Source organism: Pithys albifrons, chromosome 22 (assembly GCF_047495875.1).
Source record: "Pithys albifrons albifrons isolate INPA30051 chromosome 22, PitAlb_v1, whole genome shotgun sequence".
NCBI classification, from domain to species: Eukaryota; Metazoa; Chordata; class Aves; order Passeriformes; family Thamnophilidae; genus Pithys; species Pithys albifrons.
The window spans coordinates 3,049,074-3,063,932 of record NC_092479.1 but is presented as its reverse complement, the minus strand read 5'-3'; the positions used below and the strand labels follow the sequence as shown (position 1 = coordinate 3,063,932).

The 14,859-nt window shown below is 56.7% G+C and overlaps 1 protein-coding gene across 3 annotated transcripts in view; it reads right to left on the bottom strand.

The window, feature by feature from the left end:
* PLEKHM2 (pleckstrin homology and RUN domain containing M2) overlaps positions 1 to 12,583 on the bottom strand; it is a 29,828-nt gene extending 17,245 nt beyond the window's left edge. For 2 of the 3 annotated variants that reach the window (XM_071575988.1, XM_071575989.1), the window contains exon 1: positions 11,865 to 12,582. In XM_071575988.1, the coding sequence (XP_071432089.1) occupies positions 11,865 to 11,924 (60 nt within the window). In that variant the 5' untranslated portion in view covers positions 11,925 to 12,582. Of the gene's footprint in view, positions 1 to 11,864 lie in introns of all 3 variants that reach the window. The other variant, XM_071575987.1, reaches the window with a different exon arrangement.
* Positions 12,584 to 14,859: the final 2,276 nt, after the last annotated feature.

The following is a 14,859-nucleotide window of genomic DNA, read 5'->3' as shown; positions in this document are numbered from 1 at the left end:
TTGGCTTGAAAGACCTTCAATCCCTCTGGAGCTCTTGGGTAAGATGGGACAGCCAGGCCTGTTCCTGCACCGAGCTGGTCCCAGCCCTTACGTGGGAAAAAGCTGCTGAGCCCGAGGAATTCCAGCCAGATTCCCTCATCCAATGGCACAGCACCTGTCCCTGCCCTGCCTATTCCAGCAGGTAAATCCCCTGGGGAAGCAAAGATGCAACCAGGTGGTGTTTGCAGAGGAACCCGTGGGTGCTCTGGAGACCCTCAGGGCTTTTCACAACACCCAAGTGAGACCTGAAGCATTTCAGCTCAGCAGCTCCTGCCCATTTCTGGGAGGAACCTGTTCCAGAAGATTCCCACTCTCAATAGGCAGCCCAGAGTGAAGCAGGGAGGAGAATGCCCTAAAATCTCACTATTCAAGAACAATTCCAGGAGCTCCCTGCAGCCAGTGCTTGAAGCTGCAGCAAGAACAGCAGAGAAGAAATAAAACAGAAATAAAACCATCATTTAGAGCCATATCCTCAGGATGGACAGAAGGAGCCATGGGGATGCTCTCCAAAAGCTGGAGCTCACTGAAATATCCCATTTGGGGGAAACAAAGGCAAGAAGCAAAGACCTTACAGGTCACGAGCCAGGATTTGAGGGCAGAGATTCCCAGCCTGTCCCAGCCAGGCTGTGGGCTCTGCAGAGAGCTGGGGCACCCTCAGAGGAGGGTTGGGGTGTTTCTGCAGGCTCTGTGCTGGACTGGGGAAATGCAGGTGTGGGGAAAACAAAAATAAATGAGGCACTCCATTAGCTCACCACTGAAAAAGGGAGACACAGCTCGGGGAGGTCAGTGTGGAGGAGACTTGGAGGAATTCCCCGTGACAGACACACTCCAAGCCTGGGCAGCAAAAGAGATGAAGAAATACGAGTATTTCCTCTTTTTCCTTTCCTTCCCTCTCCCAGAATAACCCAGAACTGTGTCACACTCCTTGCTGCAGCCAGTTCACAGCTCCCAGCCCTCTCTGTGGCCACAGGGACTGACCTGCTCCCACCATCCCAGGGCACAAACTGTGAGCAAACACTGCTTGTCTCCACCTAAAAAATGGACTCACCTTCCCTAGAAAAGCCCAATTTCCCCCAGGAAGGGGTTTAGGTTTTGAAGGGCCCATTCTGTGTCACACCAAGGTTTGGTGTGTGAGGATAAGAAAAGGTTTTCTGAGTTAGGAAAGGTTCTGAGGTTCCAGGCTGGGCCTTGTAGCTGGTACTTTTTGGTACAGAGATGTGAACACTGAGAACTTAATTAGTCCTGTGAGAAAAATCCAGCAAGGGAGCAAAAGCAAAATGAGGTAAGGAGGTTTTGGGAGAAGCTACCCATGAGAAAGGAATGTTGAAGAGATAAACTTCTCACAGAAGAGAGAACATCTACACAGAAAGTGACATCCAATTAGAAGCTGTAGTAAGGTTTATAGACACTGTGATACAACCTGTAGAACGTGGCTATGGGTAGGATTTGACAATATATATTGTGTAATTTGGAGTTAGTGTATCTCTTTTTCTTTCTTGCTTGCCTTTTTCTTTTATTTTTCTTCACAGAGTGATTTAATAAAACATCTCCTGGGTGACACCTGTGAGCTGTGGCCCCTCCTTTTTGGCCACCACGATTTAAAGCCAGACTGCCACACTGGTGTCCTGTTTAGCTGCTCTGCACGGAGCCTCCTGCTCTGCACAAACCCTGCACTGCACCCTCCTGCTGGCAAAGCCACGGCCACATCCACAGCAAACCCTTCCCAAAAGGCTCAGCCCTGTCCCCCTGGCATGGCAGGAGTGTTAAGGGTTCAAACACAGAAGGTGGTGTTGGGAGAAGCCTCCCAGAGAATTTTTCTCACCATACCAACACAAAAGGTTTAGGCTTGGAGTGCCAGGAGTGAGGACAAAAGTTGGCTGATGACTTTTAGATTCAAGTTGAATGGTTGGGTGGGGTGAGAAAACAGAACCCCAGCACCTGGGTGGGGGGAGGAGAGAGGTTTTTTCTTTCTTTGTTCCCGGTGTGCTGCTTTGACTTTTTGGGGTTTTTTCTTTGGGCAGCTGCAGAAAAAAGAGCCCCTGCTTGCTGGTGAGAGCTCTTTCTCTGGCTCTGCTCTTTGCTTTCCCCCTCCATCTCTGGGCACCCTGAGCTTCGGAGAGAGAGAGAAGAGACACAGCTGCTTCAGGACACTGCAGAGCTTTCTTTTCTTCCCTCTTCCTGGGGGTCGATTTGGACTGCAAGGAGATTCCTGGGAACTATCACCATTTCCTCTGTTCCCAGCTTTATTCCTTCTTCGTTTGGGACAAAGGACAAAGAGAGAGAGAGTTCAGTGAGTGCTCCTCACTCGTCTCTGCCTCGCTGGGAAAAGACTGAGAATTCATCTTGCAGCCAGCCAAGGTGGGACACTGACAGTGTCCATAAACAGAACTGCTCCAGGAGGAATCTACCGGTTTGGGGGTTGATCTCTTTGGGTTTTTTTACCTTTGGTGTTGGGGGAATAGTTTGCTCTGGTCTATTTACAGTTCTATCTATATCCACATATATATGTATATATATATATATAATAGCTAAGAACAGTTGTCCTTCTTATATCCATTTTCTAATTAAAGTTCCTTTTCTTAAATTTAACAAAGAGTGACGTGATTATTGTGGAGGAATCCTCTCCTCTGCTCTTTGGTAAACATTTTGGTTTTCCCTCAAACAAAGACAAGGAGCCAGAGGATGAGCTGGTGTGACTGTGCTTGGCTCAGAGTCACGGGGTCCCCCCAGCCCTGAGCACGTGGGACGGGAACTGCACGCTCAGCAGTTTGGGATCAGGATTGGGACACTCTGAGTCACAGCCTTGGGGAGCTGCGGGGCACAGGGAAGAACAGAAGGGCTCACTCCTACCAAGATGTGCCACAGCATTCCCCAGGTGATGCTGCATCCAGGGATGGTGCTGTTTCCAGCATCACTCCAATACAAACACAGGTGACTTCCAGCTCCGAGCCAAGGACTGGCTGAGCACAACAATTCCCAAAAGAGACGAGCCAGGTGGATCCCTGCAGGGCTACCACGTGTCCAGGAGGGAGGAAACAAGACAGAGCAAGCCTTGGGATCTCCTGGGTGGAGTCATCCCTCCAGCCAGGGTGGGGAAAGTCTTGCAAAAGCTGATGGGGAGGCGTTATTGGGTTGGCAAGAAGAGTGAAGACACACGGAGGAAAGTCAGGATGAAACAGCTTTCCCAGCTGGGGAACAAAATCCAGCTGCATCATCTCCCAAAGACCCAGTGCTGCAAGATCCACGTAGCTGAAAATGATGGCCACAAGCACTGTGGGGCAGAGGATGACCCCAGGACCTGCCCCTGGTTGAGGGGATGGCAGGAGTGACGTGGCACTGCCCTGGAAAACGGCATTTTATGGAGTGTTTATACAGAGTCTGCTGTAAATCGTTACAAACCACACGTGGGTAATTGAACCGGCCCCTCCCTCATGGAGCTGCTGGACCTGTCTGGGAGGTGGTGACCAAACTTCACCAGGCATCCACCAAGCAGCTCCCTGACATTCCTGGGCAGGGAGCCAGGCTGGAGCTGGGGAAATGGGAAGGAGGGAAGTGATTGGGTTAGAAAGCATTAACTGAGCATGGTCATCTCCGGGTTTTCCACAGAGATGCTCTTCCCCTTCTTTGCTCCATGCTCCAAATCCAGGAGGGAGGGCTGAAGGCTGGCCTGGCTGGAGGACTCATGAGGGACACTACAAATGCCTGGAGCCCTGAACCAGAGCTATTTACAGACATTCCTGCGGCCAAAACAAGCGCCATTGGCATGTGGGCAGCATTCCCACCGTGTGGCATTCCCACCCTGGGGCATTCCCCCCCTGTGGCATTCCCACCAGGAGCCATTCCCACCAGGAGCCATTCTCACCCTGTGGCATTCCCACCAGGAGCCATTCCCTCCCTGTGGCATTCCCCCCAGGAGCCATTCCCACCATGTGGCATTTCCACCAGGAGCCATTCCCACCAAGAGCCATTCCCTCCATGTGGCATTCCCACCAGGAGCCATTTCCCCCCAGGAGCCATTCCTACCAGAAGCCATTCCCATCAGGAGGCATTCCCACCCTGTGGCATTCCCACCAGGAGCCATTCCCACCTTGTGGCATTCCCACCAGGAGCCATTCCCCCCAGGAACCATTCCCACCAGAAGCCATTCCCACCAGAAGCCATTCCCACCAGGAGGCATTCCCACCAGGAGGCATTCCCACCATGTGCCATTCCCACCATGTGCCATTCCCACCCTGTGGCATTTCCCACCAGGAGCCATTCCCACCAGGAGCCATTCCCTCCCTGTGGCATTCCCACCAGGAGCCATTCCCACCCTGTGGCATTCCCCCCCTGTGGCATTCCCACCAGGAGCCATTCCCACCCTGTGGCATTCCCACCAGGAGCCATTCCCACCATGTGCCATTCCCACCAGGAGCCATTCCCACCATGTGGCATTCCCCCCAGGAGGCATTCCCACCCTGTGGCATTCCCACCAGGAGCCATTCCCACCATCCACCAGGACCACTCTGCAGCCCCAAAGGGGTCTGAGCACCAGTGTGAGACAGAACCTGCTCCAGGGAACATCCCAACAGCCCAACCACGAGTTAAAGACACTCGAGAGAACCCAAAGGGCACAGAAACTGGTTGGCACAGGGGGGACAATCCCACCTCATCCCCACGAGGAGGAGGGGGATTTAACTGCTGTTTATCAATCACAAGTTGATTTTTGGCAGTGATACCCCACCCTGTGCTGGCACACACAGGAGAGGCCATTCCTTGCTCCACTTTATGACCTACTAATTGCAGTGGTTCCCAACGAGGTGAGGCTTTCCAGGCCCATCTGCAGAGCTCCTGTGTTGAGAGGGATGCCAACAAACCATCAGGGAGTGTGCTGGGAAGCCCATTCCCAAATCTAATTCTTGTGGTGGCTTCTTTGAAATCCCTCCAGTAATTCTAAAAACTTATTAAAATATTGAAAGAGTCTCCTGACCTGCTCAGGCCTGGCCACAACCCAAGTTTGGCTCTATCTCCCCTCCATAAATCTGCCCTGCAGATGTTCCCCCTGCAGCTTTCCAACACCAAGTTCATTTCCCTTGTTCTGCAGGACAAACACAGCCAAGGAACAACAAACACCCCTTGCATTCCTCAGCTCCATAACCAGGATGGGAAAGGGCAGAGGTGCTTCCAAACTCCCATTACCACCCCCAGCACATGGACTGGGGAGGGGTTTTCCCCAGCTGGAATTACTGAGCACCCTCAGGAGCAAGTCTGGAGCTCCAGGGAATGCCAAAAAAGGGTGGGCAGGTGATTGACCTTGTTCCAGGCATTGGCAGCTCAGCACCAAGGGAATCATAGAACCATAGAATGGATTGGGTTGGAAAAGACCTCCCAGATCATCAAGTCCAACCCTTGGGCCAACTCCAGTCCCTTTACCAGATCATGGCACTCAGTGCCACGGCCAAGCTCAGCTTAAAACCCTCCAGGGATGGGGAATCCACCCCCTCTCTGGGCAGCCCATTCCAATCCCTGAGCACTCTCTCTGCAAAGAATTTTTTTCTGCTCTCCAACTTCAATTTCCCCTGGCAGAGCTTGAGCCCATCGTGCCCCCTTGTCCTATTGCTGAGTGCCTGGGAGAAGAGACCAACCCCCACCTGGCCAGAACTTCCCTTCAGGGAGTTCCAGACAGTGCTGAGGTCACCTCTGAGCCTCCTCTTCTCCAGGCTGAACACCCCCAGCTCCCTCAGCCTCTCCCCACAGCACTTGTGCTCCAGTCCCTTCTCCAGCCTCGTTGCTCTTCTCACTTGGGTTGGAAGAGACCTCAGAGATCATCAAGTCCAACCCTTGATCCAACCCCACTGTGATCACCAGCCCAGGGCTCAGAGGTGACCTCAGCACTGTCTGGAACTCCCTGAAGGGAAGTTCTGGCCAGGTGGGGGTTGGTCTCTTCTCCCAGGCACTCAGCAATAGGACAAGGGGGCACGATGGGCTCAAGCTCTGCCAGGGGAAATTGAAGTTGGAGATCAGAAAGAAATTCTTTGCAGAGAGAGTGCTCAGGGATTGGAATGGGCTGCCCAGAGAGGGGGTGGATTATCAAATCCAACCCTTGATCCAACCCCAGTTTGATCACTAGCCCAGGGCACGGAGTGGGGCACAGAGTGGGGCACAAAGTGGGGCACTCTGTGCCCTGGGCTGGTGATCACAGTGGGGTTGGATCAAGACATGGTGGATTCTCTGTCCCTGGAGGTGTTTCAGAGGACACTCAGTGCCAAATCCAGTCCCTTCTCCAGCCTCGTTGCTCTTCTCTGGCCCCGCTCCAGCCCCTCAATCTCTTTCCTCAACTGAGGGGCCCAGAACTGAACACAACACTCAAGGTGTGGCCTCCCCAAGGCAGAGTCCAGGGGAAGGGTCACTGCCCTGGGCCTGCTGGTCACGCTAGTTTGGATCCAGGCCAGGATCCCATTGGCCTTCTTGGCCACCTGGGCATACTGGTGGCTCCTGTTGAGCTTCCTGTCCCTCAGTCCCCCCAGGTCCCTTTCTCACCATGCAGAGGCAGAGATGGCACCAGGCACAGCTCACCAGCCCAGGAGGCTGCAAAGGCAATTCAAAGGTACAGGGCTGAAAACCCAAGCTGGAGACAGGAAGCAAAAGCATCAACTTGCTGTGAGGGCAGTGGAAACCTTCCCAAAGTCAGGCAGAGCCAGAGCTTTTGGCAAGAGCTCCTGCAATGTCAGCAAAAACCACTGCTCCACCTGATTGACATGCACCAAGGATCAGCTGCTCCAGAGTTCATGGGAATGTGTGTCCTTCAAAGCCAGCAGAGCAGCCTGAGAGCCAGAGAGGAGCCCCAAAATCTTGGATTCTGATGTCTTTGCTGATTTTACATTCAGCTCCTGGAGCTGCCAACAATAACACTGTTTAAATCTTTTGCATATTCAACACCTAATCCCAGGTGGGACAGGAATAAACCTCTCCTGACCCCACTGCAATGCCCAGGGACACCCCAGAGAACACAATCCCCCTATGCCACCAGTTTCAGCACGGCCAGGTCACCTGTGACAGCTCCTGGTTACCAGGAGATGGTTGGCCAAGGACAGATATGAAGCTGTTGCTATTTCTGGTGTGCTTACAATGCAACCAGGAGGCTGCTCTCACCCCTCTGCTGCCAAAACAAGCACTTCAGTGAACAAGGGCCTGCACACTCAGCCATAACATGTCCATCTCCAGCCTTCTGCCCCAGCAAAACCCTAATTTTTTTAAAAAACATAAGGGTTGGGCAGAAGTTTGTGCAGGAATTTGAGCTGGAGCACAGTTCTTTCGGCAGAGAGCGAGATGAGGGGGAACTGGGTGGGGAAAGGGAAAGGAAACAGTCACAAGATGAAGTTAACACTGTCCACGGGTGCAGAAAGCACCACCCTGTGAATTAATTCACAACTCCCAGGGAGGGCACAGAGGACAAGCTGGAGATGAGAAATCACCACAACATTCCCAACTCCCTTGGATCTGTGTTGGAATCAAAGCAGGGACCCAGTTCCTCAGTGCTGAGCCTTCCTAAACTCTCCTTAAAACCACCAAGAGTAGAAAGCTCTCGACATCCTTCCAGCTGAAAGGCCAGTTTTGTCTAAATCAGGTGTTTTGCCTCTCTCTTTGCAGTGGGGGCCTGACCTCACACCTCCAAGTGCTCTCCTACTGGGACCTGGGTACCACACAGGCTGGAATTACCCCCTCCAAGCAGGTTTGCCACCCTGTCTTTTCCATCCATGCTCCATCCCTCAGTATATTCCCAGGAAATAGGACAAACAGTCCTGTTAACTGAGGTTTGAGGGATTCGCTTGGAATTGAAGCACCTTTTTTTTTTCTGCTGTACAGAATTCACCCACTGTTTGTGTTCTGAGCCCTAAAATCCAGCAGCACTCTGTAAAAACTGAAATCACAGCCAGGTACAGTCACAGCACAAGTGACAAACCCTGCCCAAGGCTGTGCTGCCATTCCCACGGGGAATGTGCCAAGCACGGGGTGGTTTTCCGTGGGTAACTCCATGGAAATAGGACGTGCACAGCACCAGAGACACATCCAAACCCTCCACTCCACAACCCACACCTGCACTGGTGGTGAAAGTACAGTGAGAACCCACAGAGCAAAGCAGCTTTCGAAACTGGAGCAGAGACTGCTTGGAAAACTCCTCCAAGCCCATGACGCAATTCCAGAGCCAAGGAGTTACTCAAGAGGAGGATGAAGGAGAGCAGGAGTTCCCAGCACAAAGCCAGCTGCTCCCCTAACCTACTGCTTTACTCTTCCCACTAACATGGAAAAAGAAATATCAGGGATTTGAGGATGAAGTTGGAGAGGTGAGTGCTAGGAAAAAATTAGCAGCTCCACAGCAATTTCCCTGGGGAAGGAGAGCTGCATTCCAGGGGGAAAAAGCAGGTTGGAATTTCATCATAGGCTGAGTTTGGTTTCACTGAGATGGCAGAAATTAGTCCATCAGCCTGAAATTCCATGTAGGTTCTTACGCTTCCCTGAGCTTTGCTCTGAACAAGAACGAAGAGGCAGGATGGAAAAATCCCAAAATTTTCAGTGGTGGACCAAGAGAGGAGTTGGCAGGGATCAGGCAGGCCAGGGTTTGTTGGCAGAACTGGAGCTGAAGAGTCCTGTTCAATCACCACAGTAATTAAAAGAAACATCATGTTGATTTTTTAGCATTTCCAAAAGGGATCCTCCGATGATTTTCTGAATGCAAATAAATCATATCCAGCAAATCCTGAGTGGGAAGTTGTATTCCTCATATATACAGGAAAACTGAGGCAGGAACACTGGGACAGAGCTCAGGGCAGGCTGAATATCCACTGATTTCCATGGACACACAGGATTGTCCTTAACTTTTGGAGGACAGAAAGGTGAGAGAGCAGAGTCAGGGTCATCCAAGGAACCAAAAGGCTGGGGGAGGTTTGCATTTCCATCCCACATCCCAGAGGCAACATCCAGCCATCTTCAAAGTATCAGGAATTCACTTGTGCTGGTCTTCTTAAGACAAGTTTTCATGGATGAATCTGTGTCAGGACACATTGCAGAGCACGGGAAAACTCCTATTCCATAGGGCAGAGGAAACCAAACAACTGGAGAAACAACTCTGAGTCCAGAATGTCTCCTTTCCTTTCCCCCAAAACTTGGGATGAACACAAACAAAACTCCCTTTGCCTCCTCAAACAGAGCAGGGTTCCTTTCTCAAGGGTGGCTGGAGCTCACACGTGGGTCAACCTGAAACTTCCAGCATGTCCTTCCGACTCACTCGTGTGGTCTTCCCAAACATTCCAGCATCCTGGTCCCCTCCAGGCCTGTCCTGGTCCCCTCTGTGCCGGCACAGACGTTCCTCACCACCAGGATGGGCTTTAAGGAACACCCTCATGGTCAGTGGGGTGAGGAGAAATGAGGGGCAGGGAGGAGGAGCAGGAGGAGTGAGAGACAAGGTAGGAGGTCACTCATGTTCAGAGCCCTCATTTTGAGGGCACAAAGGTATGAACCACACATTCCCCATGCCCATGGGGAGAAGGTTCCAGGGCCTGCTGCTCTGACCTGTATAAGCCTGGCTGGAGGGAGCACCTCCAGAAAGATGGTTTTAGGCTGGACTCATTCAGATCCCCCCTAAAAACAGCCCCAGGAAAAGGGATCCCCCCAGGTCCTGTCCATGGGAGACAGAAACCCTTTGAAAAGGAGGAACTCCGGGTGGGACAATCCCAGTATATCCCATCCAGCTGCAACAGAGGGTCCTGGGGGTGACCCTGGGGGTGACCCTGGCAGTGTCCCTTTGGCAGGGTGACCCCACAACCCCAGCTGTGCCACCCCCACCAGGAGAAGGGCTGCATCCCACATTGCAAGCCCAGCACAGAGATCTCCAGGCACACCCCAAACCCCTCCAGGAGAAGCCTTAAAGGTGTCCCTGCATCTGCAAAAGGGGCTGCCAGGTGTCCTTGACCCACACTCCTGTCCAGAGTCCCTCAGTGTCCCTGCAGTGTCCCCAGCCCCCTGCTTTGGCTGGGGGCAGTCTCTAGGACTGTCCCTCAGCCCCATCTCTCAGGCAGGTGACAACAGGGACTGTCCTTCAGCTGCACATCCGTGGCAGTGACACATGTCTGGGGAGTCCCCAGGAGTGTCCCCCAGCCCCGCAGCCCTGGCACACAGTCCCCAGGGGCACTCCAGGGCAGAGGGGTGTCCCCAGGGCTGTCCCTGGCTCTATACTCCAGCAGATGAGTGTCCTCTGTGTCCCCTAACCCTCGGGCTGTCCTCAGGCCCACAGCACAGGCAGAGGGGTGTCCCCAGGCCCACAGCCCCGACACAGCCAGGGCAGGGAGTCCCTAGGGCTGTCCTACAGCTGACCCCACCCCTGCATCCCCAGCACAGGGGTGTCCCCAGGGCTGACCCCATCCCCAGCACAGGGGTGTCCCCAGGGCTGTCCCCATCCCCAGCACAGGGGTGTCCTCAAGGCTGTGTCCCCAGCTCCAGCACAGGGGTGTCTCAGACTGTGTCCCCATCCCCAGCACAGGGGTGTCCCCAGGGCTGTCCCCATCCCCAGCACAGGGGTGTCCCCAGGGCTGACCCCATCCCCAGCATAGGGGTGTCCCCAGGGCTGTGTCCCCATCCCCAGCACAGGGGTGTCCCCATCCCCAGCACAGGGGTGTCCCCAGGGCTGACCCCATCCCCAGCATAGGGGTGTCCCCAGGGCTGTGTCCCCATCCCCAGCACGGGGGTGTCCCCAGGGCTGTCCCCATCCCCAGCACAGGGGTGTCCTCAAGGCTGTGTCCCCAGCTCCAGCACAGGGGTGTCCCCAGGGCTGACCCCATCCCCAGCACAGGGGTGTCCCCAGGGCTGTGTCCCCATCCCCAGCACGGGGGTGTCCCCAGGGCTGTCCCCAACCCCAGCACAGGAGTGTCCCCAGGGTTGTCCCCAACCCCAGCACAGGGGTGTCTCAGACTGTGTCCCCATCCCCAGCACAGGGATGTCCTCAAGGCTGTGTCCCCAGCTCCAGCACAGGGATGTCCTCAAGGCTGTGTCCCTATCCCCAGCACAGGGGTGTTCTCAAGGCTGTGTCCCCAGCTCCAGCACAGGGGTGTCTCAGACTGTGTCCCCATCCTCAGCACAGGGGTGTCTCAGACTGTGTCCCCATCCCCAGCACAGGGGTGTCCCCAGGGCTGTCCCCATCCCCAGCACAGGGCTGTCCCCAACCCCAGCACAGGGGTGTCCCCAGGGCTGTGTCCCCAACCCCAGCACAGGGCTGTCCCCAACCCCAGCACAGGGGTGTCCCCAGGGCTGTGCCCCCAACCCCAGCACAGGGGTGTCCCCATCCCCAGCACAGGGGTGTCCTCAGGGCTGTCCCCAGCTCCAGCACAGGGGTGTCCTCAAGGCTGTGTCCCCAGCTCCAGCACAGGGGTGTCCTCAAGGCTGTGTCCCCATCCCCAGCACAGGGGTGTCCTCAGGGATGTGTCCCCATCCCCAGCACAGGGGTGTCCCCAGGGCTGTCCCCAGCTCCAGCACAGGGGTGTCCCCAGGGCTGTCCCCAACCCCAGCACAGGGGTGTCCTCAGGGCTGTCCCCAGCTCCAGCACAGGGGTGTCCCCAGGGCTGTTCTCCGGTTTATATGCTGGTCCCCAGGGCCGTCCTACGGCGGTCCCCAACCCAGGGGTGTCCCCAGGGCTGTCCTACAGCTCTCCTGACCCCACAGCCCCAGCACGGAGGTGTCCCCAAGGCTGTCCCCAACCCCGCAGCCCCAGCCCAGGCGGAGCCCAGGCCTAGTCCCCTCAGGGCCGTGGCTCGGTGTCCGCAGCCCCCGCCATGCCCCCCTCCTGCCGCTCGCACCTTCTTGACGGAGAGGGAGATGTTCTCCAGGATGCGATCCTTCACCTCCGCCGGCTCCATGGCGGCTCCGCCCGCCGCCCGCCGCGCCCGCCCGGCCCAGGCCGAGCGCCGTCCTGCCCGCCGGGCCCGCTCCGTTCTGCCGGCCCCGAACCCCGGCCGGGCCCGCTCCGTCCTGCCGGCTCCGGTCACCGTCCGGCCCGTTCCGTGCTGCCGGCTCCGACCCCCGGCCGGCCCCGGCCCCGGCCCCGGGTTGAGGCTCCGATCCCCGGCCGGCCCCGGGCTGAGGCTCCGACCCCCGGCCGGCCCCGGGCTGAGGCTCCGCGGCGCTCAGCGCGCCATGGCCCGGTGCGGCGGAGCGGCCCCGCAGCAGCCGAGCCAAGCCGAGCCGAGCCCAGCGCGGAGCTGCCGCGCTCCGCCGGGAACTGAGGTCACGGGAGGGAGGGACGGGCGGACGGACGCGGGGACGGAGGGAGCGAGCGGAGCTGCCGCCCCCGGGCCGGCGGCGGGACCGCCCCGCCGGGAGATGGGGCTGGCCCAGCCTGGAAGAGCCGAGCCCAGCTTGGAGGAGCCGAGCCCAGCCTGGAGGAGCCGAGCCCAGTCCAGCCTAGGGGAGCCCGGCCCAGCCTAGGGGGCCCAGCCCAGCCAAGCCGAGCCCAGCCGAGCCTGGAGGAGCCGAGCCCGGCCCAGCCCAGCCTGGAGGAGCCGAGCCCGGTCCAGCCCAACCTGGAGGAGCCGAGCCCGGTCCAGCCCAACCTGGAGGAGCCGAGCCCGGTCCAGCCCAACCTGGAGGAGCCGAGCCCGGCCCAGCCCAGCCTGGTGGAGCCGAGCCCGGCCCAGCCCATCCTGGAGGAGCCGAGCCTGGTCCAGCCTAGCCGAGCCGAGCCGAGCCGAGCCTGGCCCAGCCCAGCCCAGGGGAGCCGAGCCGAGCCTGGCCCAGCCTGGAGGGGCCGAGCCCGGCCCGGCCCAAAGGAGCCGAGCCTGGTCCAGCCCGGCCAAGCCCTTGCTCGACCCCAATGGCGCCCGCGGGGCCCCACACAGGCGAAGGGGCAATGGCGGAACCCGCGGGACACCCTGAGGGGAGACGGCGCGGGGGCCCCTGAGAGGCACCGAAGAGACCTGGGGGAGGTGGCAGTGGGTCCCTCAGGAGGCACCGAGGGGACGTGGAGAACAGGAGGGGAGATGGCACTGGGCCCCTCAGGAGCCAGCGACAGGAATGGGAGAGGGGATGACATTGGAGAGGTGAGAGGAAGATGAGTGAGGGCACGAAGGGAGATGGCACCGGGTCCCTCACAGCCCCAGGCTCAGTGAGGGCATGTTGAGGGAGGTGGCACTGCGGACAGTGAGGGGACATGAGGGGAGATGATGTCGGGTCCCTCACAGCCCTGGGCTCAGTGAGGGGACACGAAGGGAGATGGCATTGGACACAGTGAGGGGACACAACAGGAGATGGTGCTGGGGACAGTGAGGGGAATGAGAAGGGACTTGGCACTGAGTCCCTCGTGGCCATGGGCTCTTTAAGGGGACAGGAGGGGAGATGGCACTGGGGACAGTGATGGTACACAAGGGGACATGGCGTTGGGGACAGTGAGGGGACATTAGGGGAGATGGCGTTGGGGACAGCAAGGGGACATGAGGGGAGATGGCACTGGGTCCTTCATGAGCCATTGAGAGCACACAAGGGGAGATGGCACTGGGGACAGTGAGGGCAGGAAGGGAGATGGCACCAGGTCCCTCACAGCCCCAGGCTCAGTGAGGGCATGTTGAGGGAGATGGCACTGGGGACAGTGAGGGGACACAATGGCAGATGGCTTTGGGTCCTTCATGGCCTTGACCTCAGTGAGGAGAGATGGCATTTGGGACCCTCATGAGCCAGTGAGGGGACATGAGAGAAGGTGGCATTGGGTCCCTCCCAGCAAGGAGGGATGTGAGGGGGATGAGGGGAGAAGGTGTTGGGTCCCTCACAGCCACCTGAGGGGACAGGAGGGACACCGGGGTTGGGTGCCTGCTGAGTGGACACATTGGGTTTGGGGACACCAGATGAGGTGGCCACCAGCCACCCAACCCTCCTAGCCAGAGCCCAGCCTTTGAGGCCCAGCCTGGCCTCAGAGGAGAGGGGAAAACGAGGATCCACACCATGCTGGACTTCAGCAGTGCTGCCTCCACTCCCATTCCAACAGCTTGAGAGGGAATCCAGCTCTTTGCTGGGTGGCACCATGGATCCAAAATTGGGCCACAAAAGTGTTTCAGCCTTAAAAAAAGCTCCTAAAAACTCAAATACAAGTCCCATTTGCCATCACAGGACAGAACTAGGGGTTGGTGGACAGGCTTGATGGAGGGGGGTTAAAGAAATAAGAGATAAATTTAATACTAAACCCTCCTCCTGAAACTGAGGTGAAGGGCTGTGACTTGGGGCTGGCTTAGCACCTGCACACCCGACCCTGGAACTGAAAATGGAACTGAAAGTAAAAGCAAATTAAAAAAGGAAAAGCCAGCAGCTCCCAGGAGTGCATTCCCTGCCATTCCCACCCCTTCCTCTGTAAATAACCTGTTGGCAGGGAAGGAAAGAGCTGAGCAAGGACTTGGATGGAGAAACCACACCAGGCCAAACCTGCTCTCTCCCTGCAGGAACAGCCCAGCCAGTTTAACAGCTTTGGAAACCACAGGAGAAACTTCCAGGGAAGGGAAGAAAGTGCAGTTCTTTAGTGCTTGGGTTAGAAGTGAGCCAAACCAGAAAAGTCTTCATTTTGCAGCTCCACACCAGCCTCTGGAGAAGCAGAAACGTTGTTTTAAGGAAGATCCCAAGGATCAGAGCTCATCTTGGCACGTGGGGAGGAAGGTGGCCCTCCTGCTGAACTGGGAGGGGGGGATTAGAGGGAAAGGACCCCCCTAAAACCCACACACAGCAGTCCTGAGCATGAAAAACATTCAAGCCTGGTCCCCAACAAGTCACTGGAGAGACTGAAATCAGCTCCTTTTAAAGCAGCCCAGCAGATCC